The sequence below is a fragment of the Epinephelus moara genome, chromosome 6, assembly GCF_006386435.1.
Source record: "Epinephelus moara isolate mb chromosome 6, YSFRI_EMoa_1.0, whole genome shotgun sequence".
NCBI lineage: Eukaryota > Metazoa > Chordata > Actinopteri > Perciformes > Serranidae > Epinephelus > Epinephelus moara.
This window is the reverse complement of record NC_065511.1, coordinates 18560698-18576032: the sequence shown is the minus strand read 5'-3', so window position 1 is coordinate 18576032 and position 15335 is coordinate 18560698. Positions and strand designations below refer to the sequence as shown.

At 39.3% G+C, this 15335-nt stretch overlaps 1 protein-coding gene across 1 annotated transcript in view; it reads right to left on the bottom strand.

Annotated features, from left to right (window-relative positions):
• cdkal1 (CDK5 regulatory subunit associated protein 1-like 1) overlaps positions 1-15335 on the bottom strand; it is a 295150-nt gene that overhangs the window by 125445 nt on the left and 154370 nt on the right. The window contains exon 9 of the mRNA XM_050045680.1: positions 1447-1613. Coding sequence (XP_049901637.1) covers positions 1447-1613 — 167 coding nt within the window. The remainder of the gene's footprint in view (positions 1-1446; positions 1614-15335) is intronic.

Here is a 15335-nt window from a genome sequence, read left to right as displayed (position 1 = left end):
ATGCTCAGTGTGTCACCGCTGCTGCTGGGCCAAACAAACTGGGCTAAAGTTAAAGAGAAACTACACACATTTTTTTTTCACTGTACACATAATCACACAGGCTATTTTGGGCATATGATGTTAATTTAAGTATGTATTCTAAACAAAACTGATACTGTGTGCTGGGGTGTGCCATACCATATCGTTCATGATAATACTGGTACAATTTTTAATATGATATGAAACATTTATATTGTGATACTAATGTTGGCATATTGACATCATACTAGTACCCATGGCAACAACAAGCATGGCTGAAAGCAAAATTATTACCAACTCTGTGGTGGTTTTAAAAAGAGGAGCAGCTTTGGTAGTGTGCATTAGATGCAGCGTTGTTAGGCCTGTGCATCCTGATTGTTTTATGAACAGCGTCGGCCTTCTCAGACTCTTCTAGCGAGTTACTGCTCAAAGGGAACTCATTCAGCGGCTCCTCCGTCAGCAGTGCAGCGTCTCGCTCTCTTCTGTCTCGCCGTGCACACACGGAAGTCGGTGTCATCAAGTGATTTTGTCATAAACCTTTGGTGATGTAAACCTTCCTGACGCTTGCGGCTCGACAAAAACATACATAAATGTGAATGTGTGATAGTTATGGTTGCATAACAGCCTGTCACAGGTTACAGCGTGATGATTAGAAGAGAAATGGCAGAGCATAAACGTCCAGGTGGAGATTTCACATTACAGCAACCGAAAAACAGTTTTGTTACATGAAGGCTCCTGTTTTCAGTGCACTGTGGGAGCCCAGGCAGAGCGTGGACAGTCCTAAAATAATTTGGAAAAATAACGCCAGTTTTCCCTTCCTCTCACTGAGTTGTTTTGTTGCCTGAAAGCACAGGCCGGACATGCCTATTGTCCATTTATGGTGGAAAATGGTGATAACATGTTATAATATGTTGTTACAGTAACACTACCAGAAACAATTAATAATAAAAAAAAGTAATTTAAATGATAGAAAACGCATGTCTGACGGACAGAGGCGGACATGCAAAAACAGAGAGAGGGGTAGAAAGAGAAGGAGAGAGAGAGAGAAGGGATAACAATGTCCATTGTTCCATTAGGGAAGACAATAATGACTGATAAAATGAGGTTGCTAAAGAGGACACAATGGTCCTTAATTGACTCATTAGGGAGAGAATAGAATGAACTGCACTAATGAATGGAGTATGAGCGCTGAAGCTAAACTGCTTGGTAAGCAAAACAGAAAGGCATTTAGTTTATTAAATCTAGGCAAAGCAATATTATTTGTTCACAGAAAGGGATAGTACAAGAGACCACGGGGACGAAAACAAAATGGTGAACAGCAAAACTCTGGAGTGCTAAAGTATTTAAGTTTTATTCATCAGGTATGTATTATAAGCTTTGATGGTACTTCTGGGTGAAATGGGTGACCGTGTACTGTGCTGTGCGTACCTCTAGGTGTTCCAGGATATATGGTGGGTTGGTCATTCCCAGCCTCAGCATGGCTCCTTCAGGAATTTCTTCCACCAATTTCCACAGTAGTGTGGGCAGGTCTGTCCCTATGTCTCTACCGTATGCTCCTGTGTCTTCACTGGTCAACCAGAGCTCACACACTCCCTCTGGAAAGAGACACAAAGACAAGGGTTAAACATGGTTAGTAACTCATTGAGATTCTTCCTTTGTTTCCAAAATTTAAACTTTGCAGATTGATGATCGGTAGCACTCTGTTGCTACCAATAACCACTTTAAGGTCTTTAATACAGTATGCTTTTTGACATTAAATTACCCAGTATACTATCAAGGGGCAATAGTTATACTATCCTGAAATACGACTTACCTAAGGGCCTGTGTCTACATAGCGTGTTTTTCTCAGCACCAGGTTTTTTTCCCCCAATTGTTTCAATGAGGAAAAAGCGCATAGCAGTGTTTCCAACAAACACTTTCTGTAAGGTACATTTGGAACCAAAAGCAACTCTTCAGACATGGTACCTAGGCCCTCGTCCACAGAACGAGGTTGCACTCCAACATTTTCAGAACAAATTAGAACAGGCTGCAGTGACAGTCTCTCTCCATTGGATATTTAAAAATAACGGGTTTGTGCATTCATTCCTTCTCAGGCAAGCTCGGGGGTTTAGTGTTGCCAGAGTCCACAGGAACCTGCTCCACGACACTTTTTTTTCTCCAAGTGAGGATTAGAATATATGCAGTTCACATAACCTGGTCGAAATTGATATATATAAACGCTTGAAAAGCCACTCATTACTAAAAGTCTATGTCAACCAAGAGAGACAATAAAAATCAGAGGAATGGTCAAAGTTGTCATGTGGAAATTTAAGGTGTTCTGATGGATTCATGTTGTCAACTGATGCATTGAGTAACATTACAAGTTAACATTCCACCTTTAAATTCACCGTCAGTTGGCCCAGTGAGTTAGATTCGTTTTCTTTTTCCTCCTAGCTAGGTACCCTAACAGAGGGGCGACCAAATATGGGGACGGTAAGGAACAGTTCCATTGGTACCATCCACAACTTTTCATAGTGGAAATGGAAAAACAGCATACTGAACTGAACTGTACCATACCGGGCTCCTCGGTGGAAACGGGGCTTATGAGAATGTAAGAAAATGTACCATGGCCACTGTCTTTTTTCAGAGCACTCAGCCTTTGTTGTGTGGCTACTCCAAGTGCTTCTTGTTAAAATTCTCTAAACTTTTCAAAAGGGTGCCTGTGACGTCACAGCTGCTTCTTTAACTACTGTCGACTGTCACAACAAGGACAGAAAAGACCATTTTTTGGGGAAGCAGATCAGACGGCAGATCCTGATGTTGCTAGTGAGCGTTGTGCTTGTATCACCTTTCGCTTTGTAAGCTTGTTTTTGATTGTGTAGTCAACCCTCTGCTAAGGTGGCATTACATTAGCTACCTAATGTTAGTGTCAAGATATTGCTGTCATAGAATACCCATGCATAGTACGTCATTTAAAAACGCCCCGGGACGAAGCCCTACCCAATGCCCTGCCTTTGCTTTTCTGCTGAAGAAAAAAAAAAAAAAAACACTGCGTGGACACAGGCCCTAGCTGGACTTACAGATGCATTCAGTGTTCCTGGTAGCAAGCAGCACTAGTTATTCATTTTGAAGAAACACAACTGAGTAGCTAGCATTGGCAGGAAATACAAGCTTGACTTATATAGAAATCAGCACCACTTGCGAAAACCTCACAGTGCAGACCAGTTATAGTCACACTCACACACACGCACCAAACTCTCCATGAAAGTTCAACTGGTATATTTCATCAAGCAATCATATCGTTTCAGGCTGTGTCATGAACTTAAAAAAGCCTTCTACATGCACACAGACAGGCACATCTTATTAAGGTGACTATTACACATGCCAAGAGGGTGCTTCTTAAATAAAACTTTAGCTATAATTACACTATAGAGAATCTCACCTTTAAACTCTATAAATGGGATTCACCATAACATAACGCTACCATGAGCAGTGAATATAAAGGCTGACTGAAACCTGGGGAGCTATTTGATTCAGACTTCTGTTTTGATGGTCAAACTTACAGGGTTAGACACTATAGTTTTCTAAGTCTAACTCATGTTTGCAAACTACTTGCTTAAAGTTAGCTGGGCTTTCTCAGTGCTCTCTGCACTGCAGCTGATCTCAAAACTTTATACAGAGACTGGTAGTGTTAAAGAGGATTTTAAGAAAGAAAACAGAATCACATAACTCCTACAATATTGACCCCCTTTATACCTTGCATTAAAATGCATCTTGTATCCAGATTGTATCTAGATGTAATTCCCTGTCTCTTCTCTGAGAATAGATTCATCAATAAAGGATATTTTATTGGGTGTTTACCACATTGGCCAGCTCAAGCAACAACGCTCCCCCACCATCAAAGCAGCTTGTCTCTTTATTATATAGTTGATAGTATTATCATATCATTACCTTTAGGAGTCTCTTGTTGTCATTGCCTAAATGCTCCAAGGCTCTGGCAGAACCCAGCTCATGACAGTCACTGACAAGTATTAAAAATACCCGTCCTTTAAACGTACATCCCAGGAGTGTGAAGGTCAAATACAGCAAGAGGGGACGATCTACCGGCTTCATGCTAAATTAGAGCAACGCTTGCTGCTAGAGCTTAATGATCTAACTGTCATTTGGCTGCAGGTCTGGAAATGGTTGAGTGTCTGCTTAAGCTATGTGTTACGACATATCATATCATGCAGGCACACGAAAATACATTTGCACTTGCGGGGCACGAGCTCAAGTGCACACACAGACGCACACATGAGCGCAGGAAACCACACAACCTTCATTATCATTAGCTGTGCAGAGACAGACAGAAAGATGCATGTGGTCATTCAGAGAGTAAAGATGGTGTTTGGCTAATTGGACAGTTGTGTGTGAGTGTTTATCCATGTGTGTGTGGGGGTCTGTGTGTGAGGTAGACAGAGAGAGAGAAAAAACTGTTTTTTAGAGGCATGCATAGGCCAGATAGATTAAAGATGATGACAGTATAATTGTCCGGAGTGAAAGAGTTTCCAGAGCTCATCATCGTTAACATTAAGATGCACTAATGATTTCTGGACTCGTTTAAAACGCCATGTTTAAAAGCAGCATCACAAACATCCATCAGTCACACATGATCAGATCTAAGGGATAACACACAGTATACAGTAATACAGTGAAGATTCTCTTCTGTATGCAATTAATTAAAAGCATATTTCACCTTGCTCCAAAACCCAGCAATGGTGTTATTTATTAAATGTTGTCTCCCTTTACAGAGATGAGAGCTACCCATCAACTGTCAGCCACTTAACAGCATCACTGGAGGTCAAGCTTTATGCAGAGACAAGTTATCATCACCTGCCACTGATTCGTAATGAAAGAGTGTCTCTGTTTAGGAACATTAATACCATGGCTGATTTGCTACTGCGTCACATTTAAAACAATTTTTTTTTAAAAAAAAAAGAAAAGCTTTTTAGCCTGAGAGAGGGTGGTGACAGCAAATTCCCAAGGCAGCTAATGTCAGCTTGTTTGGTCTGACTTAAACGAATTCCTCTGCCAAGGTCTAACCCTTGCCTGCATCATCTGCATCCCAGGAGTGAATGTATTCCTACACCCACTATACAAGCAGCATCATTTTCTCCATCACAGCTCTGTCCCAGAATAATATTGGCAAAGCGGTCTCTTAATACAGGGCCAGACCTGCATTAAATTGGCCCAGGAGCTAAATTGGTTCCTTCCAAAACAACATTCCTGTGATTCCACGCGCATAATGCTGCCAGGCTAGTCAGCTTGTGTACTGTATGCTGTGAAATATATCTTATGATTCCCGTGTTAATTATGTTTTGAACAGGGTGATGCTTTGGAAAAGTCTCAGGTGTTTACTCAAGGCCACAGTCACACACACAGATCTCCAGATAAACTCAATAACCTGCCCAGTAATTTGCCCCTTTGGCCTGCTTCTCTGTCCCTTTTGTATTAGGTGTGCCAATGATGTTATTGTTGGCCAAAGATAGGGAGAAGGTGGCCGTTTCATCAGGAAACGTTAGCTTGCTCTCCCTTCTCTATCTGCTCTGATACACGCTGCACAGCTGCTTCCTCTGGTTTTGGTGCGTGCACAGTGGGGAGAGGGGTCACAATGGTGCGGAATGTGTCTGTGTGTCAGCCATGTCAAGATTGCTACAAAAGAATCATCACCAGGAGTATTTTGAAGAAAGAATGCTTTTTAAATTGTGGTTTAACTTGACAGAACTGTGAGAACCAAGGCATTTTTACTAAGACAAAAAGCCAAACGGTGAAGCTGAGACCATATTATGTGATCCAAATGTTTTCAATGTGGATTCTTATTTTAAATTCAAGGTGGTGGAGTAAATATGGAGAATGTACAGTGGTTGTGAGGGTCAAAACAAAACATTTCAGTAAACCCAATGACATTTCGGATGTCAAATGTTGTTTTCTGAAATGCCAGATTTTCTGAAATACTGTGTTTTGTGAAATGTTGTGCTTTCTTAAAAGAGTTTAAAAAATATGCTTCCTGCAATATCATGCTTTCTGAAATGTAATTTTGTTTTCTGAAATGTGTTTTCGGAAATGACGTGTCTTTACAAATGTGTTTGGTGAAATGTTGCGTATTTTGAAATTTCATTGTGCTTTCTGAAATGTTGTGTTTTCACAAATGTGTTTTCAGAAATGTCTTTGTGTTTTCTGAAATGTTTTTTTACTAAAAGGTAGTGTTTTGTGAAATGTCCTTTTTTTACAAATGTGTTTTGTGAAATGTGTTTACAAAATGTCATATTTTCTGACGTGTTTTCGGAACTGTCATGTTGTCTGACTCATCAAGTTTCTGAAATATTGTGTTTTCACAAATGTGTTTTCTGAAATGTCATTGTGTTTTACGAAATGTGTTGTTAAATGTCATATTTTCTGAAATGTCGTGTTTTCAGAACTGTCATGTTGTCTGCAATGTCTAGTTTTCTGTAATGTTTTGTTTTCACAAATGCGTTTTCTGAAATTTTTTTTTTTTCTCACAAATGTGCTCTGTGAAGTGTTGTTTTCTAAAATGTAATTGTGTTTTCGGAAAAGTCGTTTTTTACAAATGTGTTTTGTGAAATGTTGTGCTTTCTAAAAGGTTCTTGTGTTTTCTAACGTGTTTTCGGAACTGTCATGTTGTCAGACTTGTCAAGTTTTCTAAAATGTGTTTTCACAAATGCATCTTCTGAAATGTCATTGTGTTTTCTGAAATGTTTTTTCTCTCCTTACAAATGTGTTTTGTGAAGTGTTGTTTACTAAAATGTAATTGTGTTTTGTGAAATGTGTTTTCTGAGAGGTCTTTTTTTTCTGAATGTCGTTCTTTTTTTCAGGACTTATGTTGTATTTTCTAAAATATCATCATGTTTTCTGAAATGCTGTGTTTTGAGCCTCAGGGCCACTGCAAGTATGTGCCCTGCAGAAGTATCCCTGAACAAGCAAGACACTGAACATGTACTAATTTGAGAGGTGATGTACTGTAGCTGACCCTGATGTCAAAGCGAGACGACATAAGGAGAATTTCAACGTATAAATCTAATATGAACATTGGCAATGTATTACTAACTGAAAAATGAAAGGTTGTACCTCTTGAAATAACACTGACAAGTTTCCACTCTGCCTTGATCAGTGTGTGTTCATATCACAAACCCTTCACCCAAACCCTTTTTTTCCATGTTACCTTGTGATGTAGTTTGATGTCAGAGCAGTTGTAAACAAGGGTGGGGAGCAGGACACTTTCCCCAGAAGCAATTAACATTCACTGAACTCTGACACAGCAGTGCAAACACAGCACAGGGAGGAGTGAACAGAACAGTGGATGGAAAGAGGGCAGGGCAGGGAGATATTAAAGATGAGTTTAAGTGTTGCTTCGGGTTTGAGCTGTAAGAGGTGGGGCTATAGATAGGTAGGGCAGACAGAGAGAGCGCAAGCATGCAAAAAAGGAAACAGCTGTGTGTATGTCTACGCTGTATCTGTCTTTGTCCAAGAATAACAACATCAGTGTGTCTGACAAATGCCATACACACATCAAACAATCATCACTCCAACTCTCTGCCAAATACTCGTCTTCTGTCTGCTAATGTCAGCGTGCGTGTGTGTGTCCGTCCATGGGTTTTCCTAAGTGAGCCCTTTAACCTCAACTGAAAACAGAGTTGAAGTGTGTTGAATCTTTTGGTTTCTTTTTTTGCCTGTCTACATGATGAATCAGGTCAATGTATGCTTCATGCATGATTTGCAATGCCAATGTTACCACTATGCACTCTTAATTTTCTTGTTAACGGTTATAAGTCAATAAACAAAAAAATAAAAAGCAAACAAAGAATCCAAAAAACTAAACAAATTAATGAAAATAAATGAAATCTTTTTCTTTCTTTCTTTTTTCCTAGCTTTGCCTTTATAAAGACCATATAGGACACTAAAAGTTTTTAGGAATAAACTTTAAGGTTCAGTATGAGATGTAATTTAGGTTAAAAAAAAAGTTTTAAAGAAATATGTAAGAGTAGTTTTCATGTATTTTTCATAGCCAGTATGATTTCCTTTCCAGATTGACACTGCTATAAACTGCAGTGCTCAAAACCACACTAGCATATACTGTGGCAGACCTCTATATATCATTATACTGTTTACATATAATGTCTTATGGCCCTGTGTCTCTGCTCCGCCTCTGGATGAAAGGATGAGAAGAGTGGGAGGAGAAAAGAGATGAGGGCTTTGAAGTGGTTGCTTTGAAGAAGCGTGACAGAACCAATTGATTCAGGTGATTGGGAGCTTTAGTAAAAGCCACTGTTGAAACGGTAAAAGGGTCTTAAATCATAAATGAGACACACTAGCCGCACAACATGACCACACATTTTCATGTCATGCTTGTTTCTATTAGTTGGTACATTCTGGCTCTGATTTCTTCAGTAGTGCGTACATGCTTACATAAAAGCAGTCGAGCTGGCTAAATATTACTCAGGGTATTTGTTTAATGGTTACAAACAGTGGTGTAAAATTACTATTATTCCCAGCAGGAATTAATATAACAAAATTCAATTTTAGTGAAATAGCTAAGCAGAATAATAGCTTGATTTTGTAATAACCTCCACTGGATATTAGACTGGAAATAAAAATGAAAACAAAATAATTTACTCTTTCTGGGTGAAAATAACCTCACTTGTGCTGATTCTTATCACACAACAAAAAAGTTTAACATCAGTTAGCCTTTTTTAATCATATCTTAAATGCATTTTTTTCTGACAAATTCAAATTGCTGTTTTGAAAGGCTAGTGGACTTATCAAAATTAAACAAAATATGTGAATTTCTGGATGCTTGTTAAAAATCACTCATTTGCACTCATCACTTTTAAATGTCTTTATGATCCTCTGTGATAAAATATTGTTGCTTTGGCGACAACAGATGCAAAGTTTTAGGCCAGCAGGCACTGACTTTACACTTCTCCATCATGGATGTGTGTATACTCAACAAATACATTATTGTTTATATGCATAAGTGCATGTTTACAACTCTGTTGCCATGAAGGTTTGGGCCAAAGTCTATACTGTATGTGGATTGTATACATGCACAAACACACTGCAACTTACCCTTCTATCGCTTTCCTACACATATGGGTTTAGTATTCCCATTTATCTTAATCTCTTTGGCAAGATATACATTTTGATTGGCTGCCACAGGCTGTAACGTTTAACAGATTATAGATTAGATGATCCTATTAAACTGCATTAAAACCCTATTTACCATAACACAAGTGAACACATGGCTAAGCATGTTACATACATGGGGAAGAGAGAGCATGAAGGGAAACAGTTCAAGCATAGTTCAAGCGTATCGACATAAACTTTTGTTGGGTATTAACTTTCAGCCAGAGTCCTTACACTGTTTTGAAAATTATAATTTCATATTGGTCAATTACAGTTTATTGTATATTTAGTACACTTTAATATGACAGTCTGGAATTGTATCTACACCCCCTGCTGATATACCTTAAAATATAAGCATGCACACACGCCCCCTTATTTATCATGGCAGCTTAATGTATACAACATGCTATGTGTTGCTTTGTGTTGTGGAAAATAAGGATTTAATGCACTGTAATAGGATCATCTTTGTGTGCATATAATCTGTAATCTATTACACATCACCCCCCTGCAACCAACCACAATGTGTATGGCCTTATGTACAGCAATAACATCTTAGATCCTTTTGAGAACACTGTCTCTTTAACTCGATGACCTCACAGGTCTCGTGAAATACTAGCTAGCACATGTTTAGCGTTTTGTGGCTGCTGAATCACGTCAAGGGCAGTACCAGGTGTTTGATCTGGAGGTGATAACATCCATAACATTTTTAACAACGAACAAGCATAAACATGTTTTTGAGTGAGTAAATCGACCAACCAATGAACTTGTATTGAAAAATTACGAACACAAACACATCAAGTAGGAGGAAAATGACATTAGAACAACAACGTTGTAAACTTTCTACTCATTTGACCACTTTCATCTCTTTTCTCTTGTTGTATCCCATGGAGACCAATAATTAGGCATCATATAAATGTGCACAAACATAATTATATTAGTGCAATCAGCCTGTAGAGTGGGTCTGACATTGATTTTTTTTATGGATATTAATACAATCAAATTAGAAGTTCTAAACATAAAGCCATATTAATAGGCACACAAGTCATCCGTACATTTTGTTTCATGTTGTACGTTGTCTCTGGTACATTTTACTGTCACTATTGTTTCAATCATCTAAAATTGTCCATCTCTTTAACACAATTGCTTCGCCAAAAAGCACATCAGTGTGTTACAAGTAGGGATATGGGTGGATGCACCAGTCATCTGTATATTTTGTCTTATTCACTCTCTTTAGCATATCCCTATGTTAAACAATGAGGAATAAAAGGACAACAAAGTTAACAAGTGATATAAACTCATTGACCTCTTTATTAGGTACACCTGTCCAACTGCTCGTTAACACAAATAGCTAATCAGCCAATCATATGGCAACAACTCAGTGCATTTAGACATGCATATATGGTCAAGACGACCTGCTGAAGTTCAAACCGAGCATCAGAATGGGGAAGAAAGGTGATTTAAGTGACTTTGAACATAGCATGGTTGTTGCCAGACGGGCTGGTCTGAGTATTTCAGAAACTGCTGATCGACTGGGATTTTCACACACAACCATCTCTAGGGTTTACAGAGGATGGTCTGAAAAAGAGAAAATATCCAGTGAGCGTCAGTTCTCTGGGCGAAAATGCCTTGTCCATGCCAGAGGTCAGAGGACAATGGCCAGACTGGTCCAAGATGACAGAAAGGCAACAGTAACTCAAATAACCCCTTGTTACAACCAAGGTCTGCAGAAGACCACACTGGGTGCCACTCCTGTCAGCTAACAACAGGAAACTGAGGCTAAATTTCACACAGGTTCACCAAAACTGGACATTAGAAGATTGGAAAAAGGTTGCCTGGTCTGATGAGTCTTGATTTCTGCTGCCACATTCAGATTGTGGAGTCAGACTTTGGCGTAAACAACATGAAAGCATAGATCCATCCTGCCTTGTATCAACGGTTCAGGCTGCTGGTGGTGTAATGGTGTTGGGGATATCTTCTTGGCACACTTTGGGCCCCACAGTACCAACTGAGCATCATTTAACCCTATGGGCCCTAGGCGTTTTTGGGGTATTTTTACTGCCTTTACTTTTAAGCTCATATCACAGTCATTATAAAGTCTACATACACAAGCTATATCTTGGGTTTTTTTCAGGACAATCTGGGCTAACCAGATTTGCCATTTTCAGATTTTTCATTTCATGTCCTCCTATGTGCCTGTATTTTATATTAATTTTTATATCAATGAAAAAAACAAATCCGTGTTACTAAATTCTTACATTTTTACATGTATCTCACCATAGCAAGTTGGAAAAAGACATATTCTGCCATATATGAAGAAGGGAGACTCTCTGGAATCTGGCAATATAAGAACCATGATGCTGGGACATTCTGTCACTTCACAGCTGTCCAAAACATGTAGTTTGTGCCAGGTGGACATGATTGCCAGTATTTTTTCATTATTGCAAGAAATTTCACTGACTCATTCACAAGTCAAAAATGTGTTTTATCTGAAAGAAACATGCAATATTTACATCTAAGATCATAGAAAAATAGTCAACCAGGTGCAATGATGTCCTCCAAGATAATATTTGTTTTTCAGTTTCAGTTATATATTGGGGGGCCATTTTGGACATTGGTGTTGGGTCACGTGTCCCCCTCAATGTATATGGTGACTACGGCCCTGTCAGTATGCATAATTAGGCTACAGTTGTCTGGGTGCGCAATGGTGATGGAGTGTCAACTGGACAATATGGAGATATTTGCATCTTGAAAGCCAGACTACAAATGTGGATGGACAGGGAGAAACACACGCAAGCCTAATATGTGGTAAGATACGATATTCCTCACTATATGAAGTGACTGATAACAAGACCTGTATAATGGATTGTAAAGAAATTCGTCAGGTCACGGTCACTGAGAAAATCAGTAGAGAAGAACAGGTGTGAATTTGGACGCACTATGCGTCGTTCGGGCCCATAGGGTTAAACACCACAACCTACCTGAGTATTGTTGCTGAATCTGTTCATCCCTTTATGACCACAGTGTACCCATCTTCTGATGGCTACTTCCAGCAGGAAAACGCACCATGCCACAAAGCTCAAATCATCTCAAACTGGTTTCTTGAACATGACAATGAGTTCACTGTACTCCAATGGCCTCCACAGTCACCAGATCTCAATCCAATAGAGCACCTTTGGGATGTGATGGAAGGGGAGATATGGATGGTCAATATGGACCAAAATCTCTGAGGAATGTTTCCCGCACCTTGTTGAATCTATGCCACCAAGAATCAAGGCAGTTCTGAAGGCAAAAGGGGGTCCCACCTGGTACTAGCATGGTGTACCTAATAAAGTAGCTGATGAGTGTATTTGTTGTTAGATTATTGGGACCATTTGAGCATTTCCAGAGGCTATTTTTTTTCTGAATAAATGTGTAGCTTGGAATGACACAAAAAAAACATGTCACTTAAAAAATAAACAGAATATTAACTGTTTGGTGACTTGCACTGTCAACATTAACACACCTTCTCACGTGAAAAACTGAGATAGAGACACAGGCATACGTTATCTGCTGCTTGGAGCAATCAATTCATTTGGCCAACATGAATATGTATCAGACAACAAATTAAGACACTCCTGAAGTGATGTGCATTCCGCCTGGTGACACACACACACACACACACACACACACACACACACACACACACACTGTGCTTTATAAATACCATATTAATTTAAATCAAAGCCTTTTCAAGAAAGGATTAATTTCTTCATCACTTGGGGAGAGCGCACACACACCTCATCTACATATAACCACGCAACACTTTAATACAGACCCACTGACTGGGGAAATATATCCAAGTGTAGGAATAGCCATAGTCATTTTATTAAAATAACACTGAATCATTTACCATTGTCTACATCACATGACAACAAACATTTCATTTGATACTTCTCATTTTCCCACTGCTGTTCTGATGCTATTCCCTCAGTGTTTAGTCTGTCTGATGCAGGTTTCCCTGGGATTAGCCAGCACAAATGAAATGTTGCTTTATTTCCAACATATACCATTTACATGTTTACGGAAATGATGGATTTAACTCAAACACAGTTTATACTAGTGTTTACATTCTGCTATGCAACTATCCACCCCTGCATGACATATGACTGACATAAGCTGACAGAGAAGAATAACGACAGCTTTTTCAATGTGAAGAAATTCTCCAAAGACTCTTACCATTTTACTTTAGATTTATATTCAACACTCCTCACTGAAATTCGTGAACTTTGCTAATCTTTGATCCACAGGCATGCAGGAAATCAACATTTTCACAAACACAGGCAGCGGCATATTAATACACATATACACACAGACCCAAGTCCTCCTTCAGTCACTGCCACTCACATTCTCGCACACTTACACACCATAACCCATGCACAAACACCACACACTGAGTTTAATTGCAGTAATTAAGCAGCTTAATTTAGAGCAACAACTGTTGATGTGGAGCGTGGGCGTCTTGGCAGGTAGCATCATCATCACGGATTAACCCAACACACACACTTGTATATGCAGATATTCTCTCTCAGGCATGTTTACACTAAATACATGCATGTGTGCATGCACATTGACGTGTACATGTCGCACACATGCACGTGTGGATGTGCACGCATACACATGATTTTAATGAACAGCCTACACAATCCCTTAAACAACAAGATGTCGGCTTTAACCTACTTTCACATAGTTTCTGAACTACAGGCGTGACCTTCTGTACACGCCTGTGAATGTGATAGGATGTCTGGATACATCAAAGCTTCTATGTGTGCGCATGTATACGTGCACGTGCAATGTATGTGGTATATAAGAAAAACATGCCGTAGCATATTTGGGTCAGACGTGTTGTATGGATATATCAAAAGTAATTGGCAAAGGGCCTCATTGCACTGTATATATGTGTTTGTGAGTGTGTATGAATGTATAGGGAATAATTGGGAGAGAAGTTATATCCCCTCTTTCATCTTTTGTGTGTGTGTGTGTGTGTGTGTGTGTGTGTGTGTGTGTGTGGTGTCACAGAGGAAGCATCTTGTGAAGCTTCCAAAGCAGATGGACTGCTGCTGTATATAAGAGAAAGGGGGGTCTGCAGGGACCAAAAAACAGCCCTTTAACTGCCCGTCATACTGCAAGCCACTGCTACTTGCTGTGAACTGATGGGCAGAGAAAGACAAGCCAACAATAAATTACTGATGCTCTGAAGCAGATTTTTGCAGCTTGAGCCTGACTAACTTTATGTAATATAGATTAAATGAGGATATTTATGATGTGTTTGCAAAAATCCATTTTTATTTAATAATTAATTTTCAATAGGAAAAAAATGTTGGGAAGGACTGTCTGTGTGGCTGAAGCACAGTTACAGATTTCACTTGTAGTAACTTGGGAAATTTGGCAAATATTAACTTTCCTGCTCTGGCTCAAGTCCAACAAAACACAATAAACTTAGAGAGTTTGTATCATGGTGTTAAGATGATGATTTCAATGTACAAAAATCAAAAAGAGGAATGAACTGTGTAGGCACTACCACAACCAATAGAGGGGGCATCACCAAATGGCAGACCGCAGTCCGGATCCAGACCTACTGACAGTTCTATCTGGACCTGTGACATATTCCTGATAACTGATGAGAATAAATGATAGTCTTCACAGGCCGTTGTTTTTTGAACAGATTGCAGGCGCAGCTAATCCAATTAATATGGCAATGGCTTCAATTACCCCAGCCAATCAAACTGATTGTTTATCGTGTGTAGACAGTTCGCTAGAGAGAACAGCGTAAGAGAGATGTGACCGAGATGACAGCGTGGAGAGGGACTGACGCTTTCTGGTTACAGACTGTTTTCCCTGGTCTAACCAAAGAAGCCCTACACACCATGACCATGTTTAGATTGACTTACAGCTATGAGTCAGCTTTCCCTGCTCTGAACATTATTAAAACCAAGTACCAGTCCAGGCTCACCAGTAAATACCCACATACCTTTATTCAACCCATGATTTAAACTACTGGCAGGGCATTTCTCTCTCTAGGAAAGGGGGAATAAAGCAAAATAAATAAATACAAAAATAGAAAATGGGCTGTTCAAAGCTCTGTTTGCACTTGTTGTAATGTTAAATATAGCTGTTTGTTT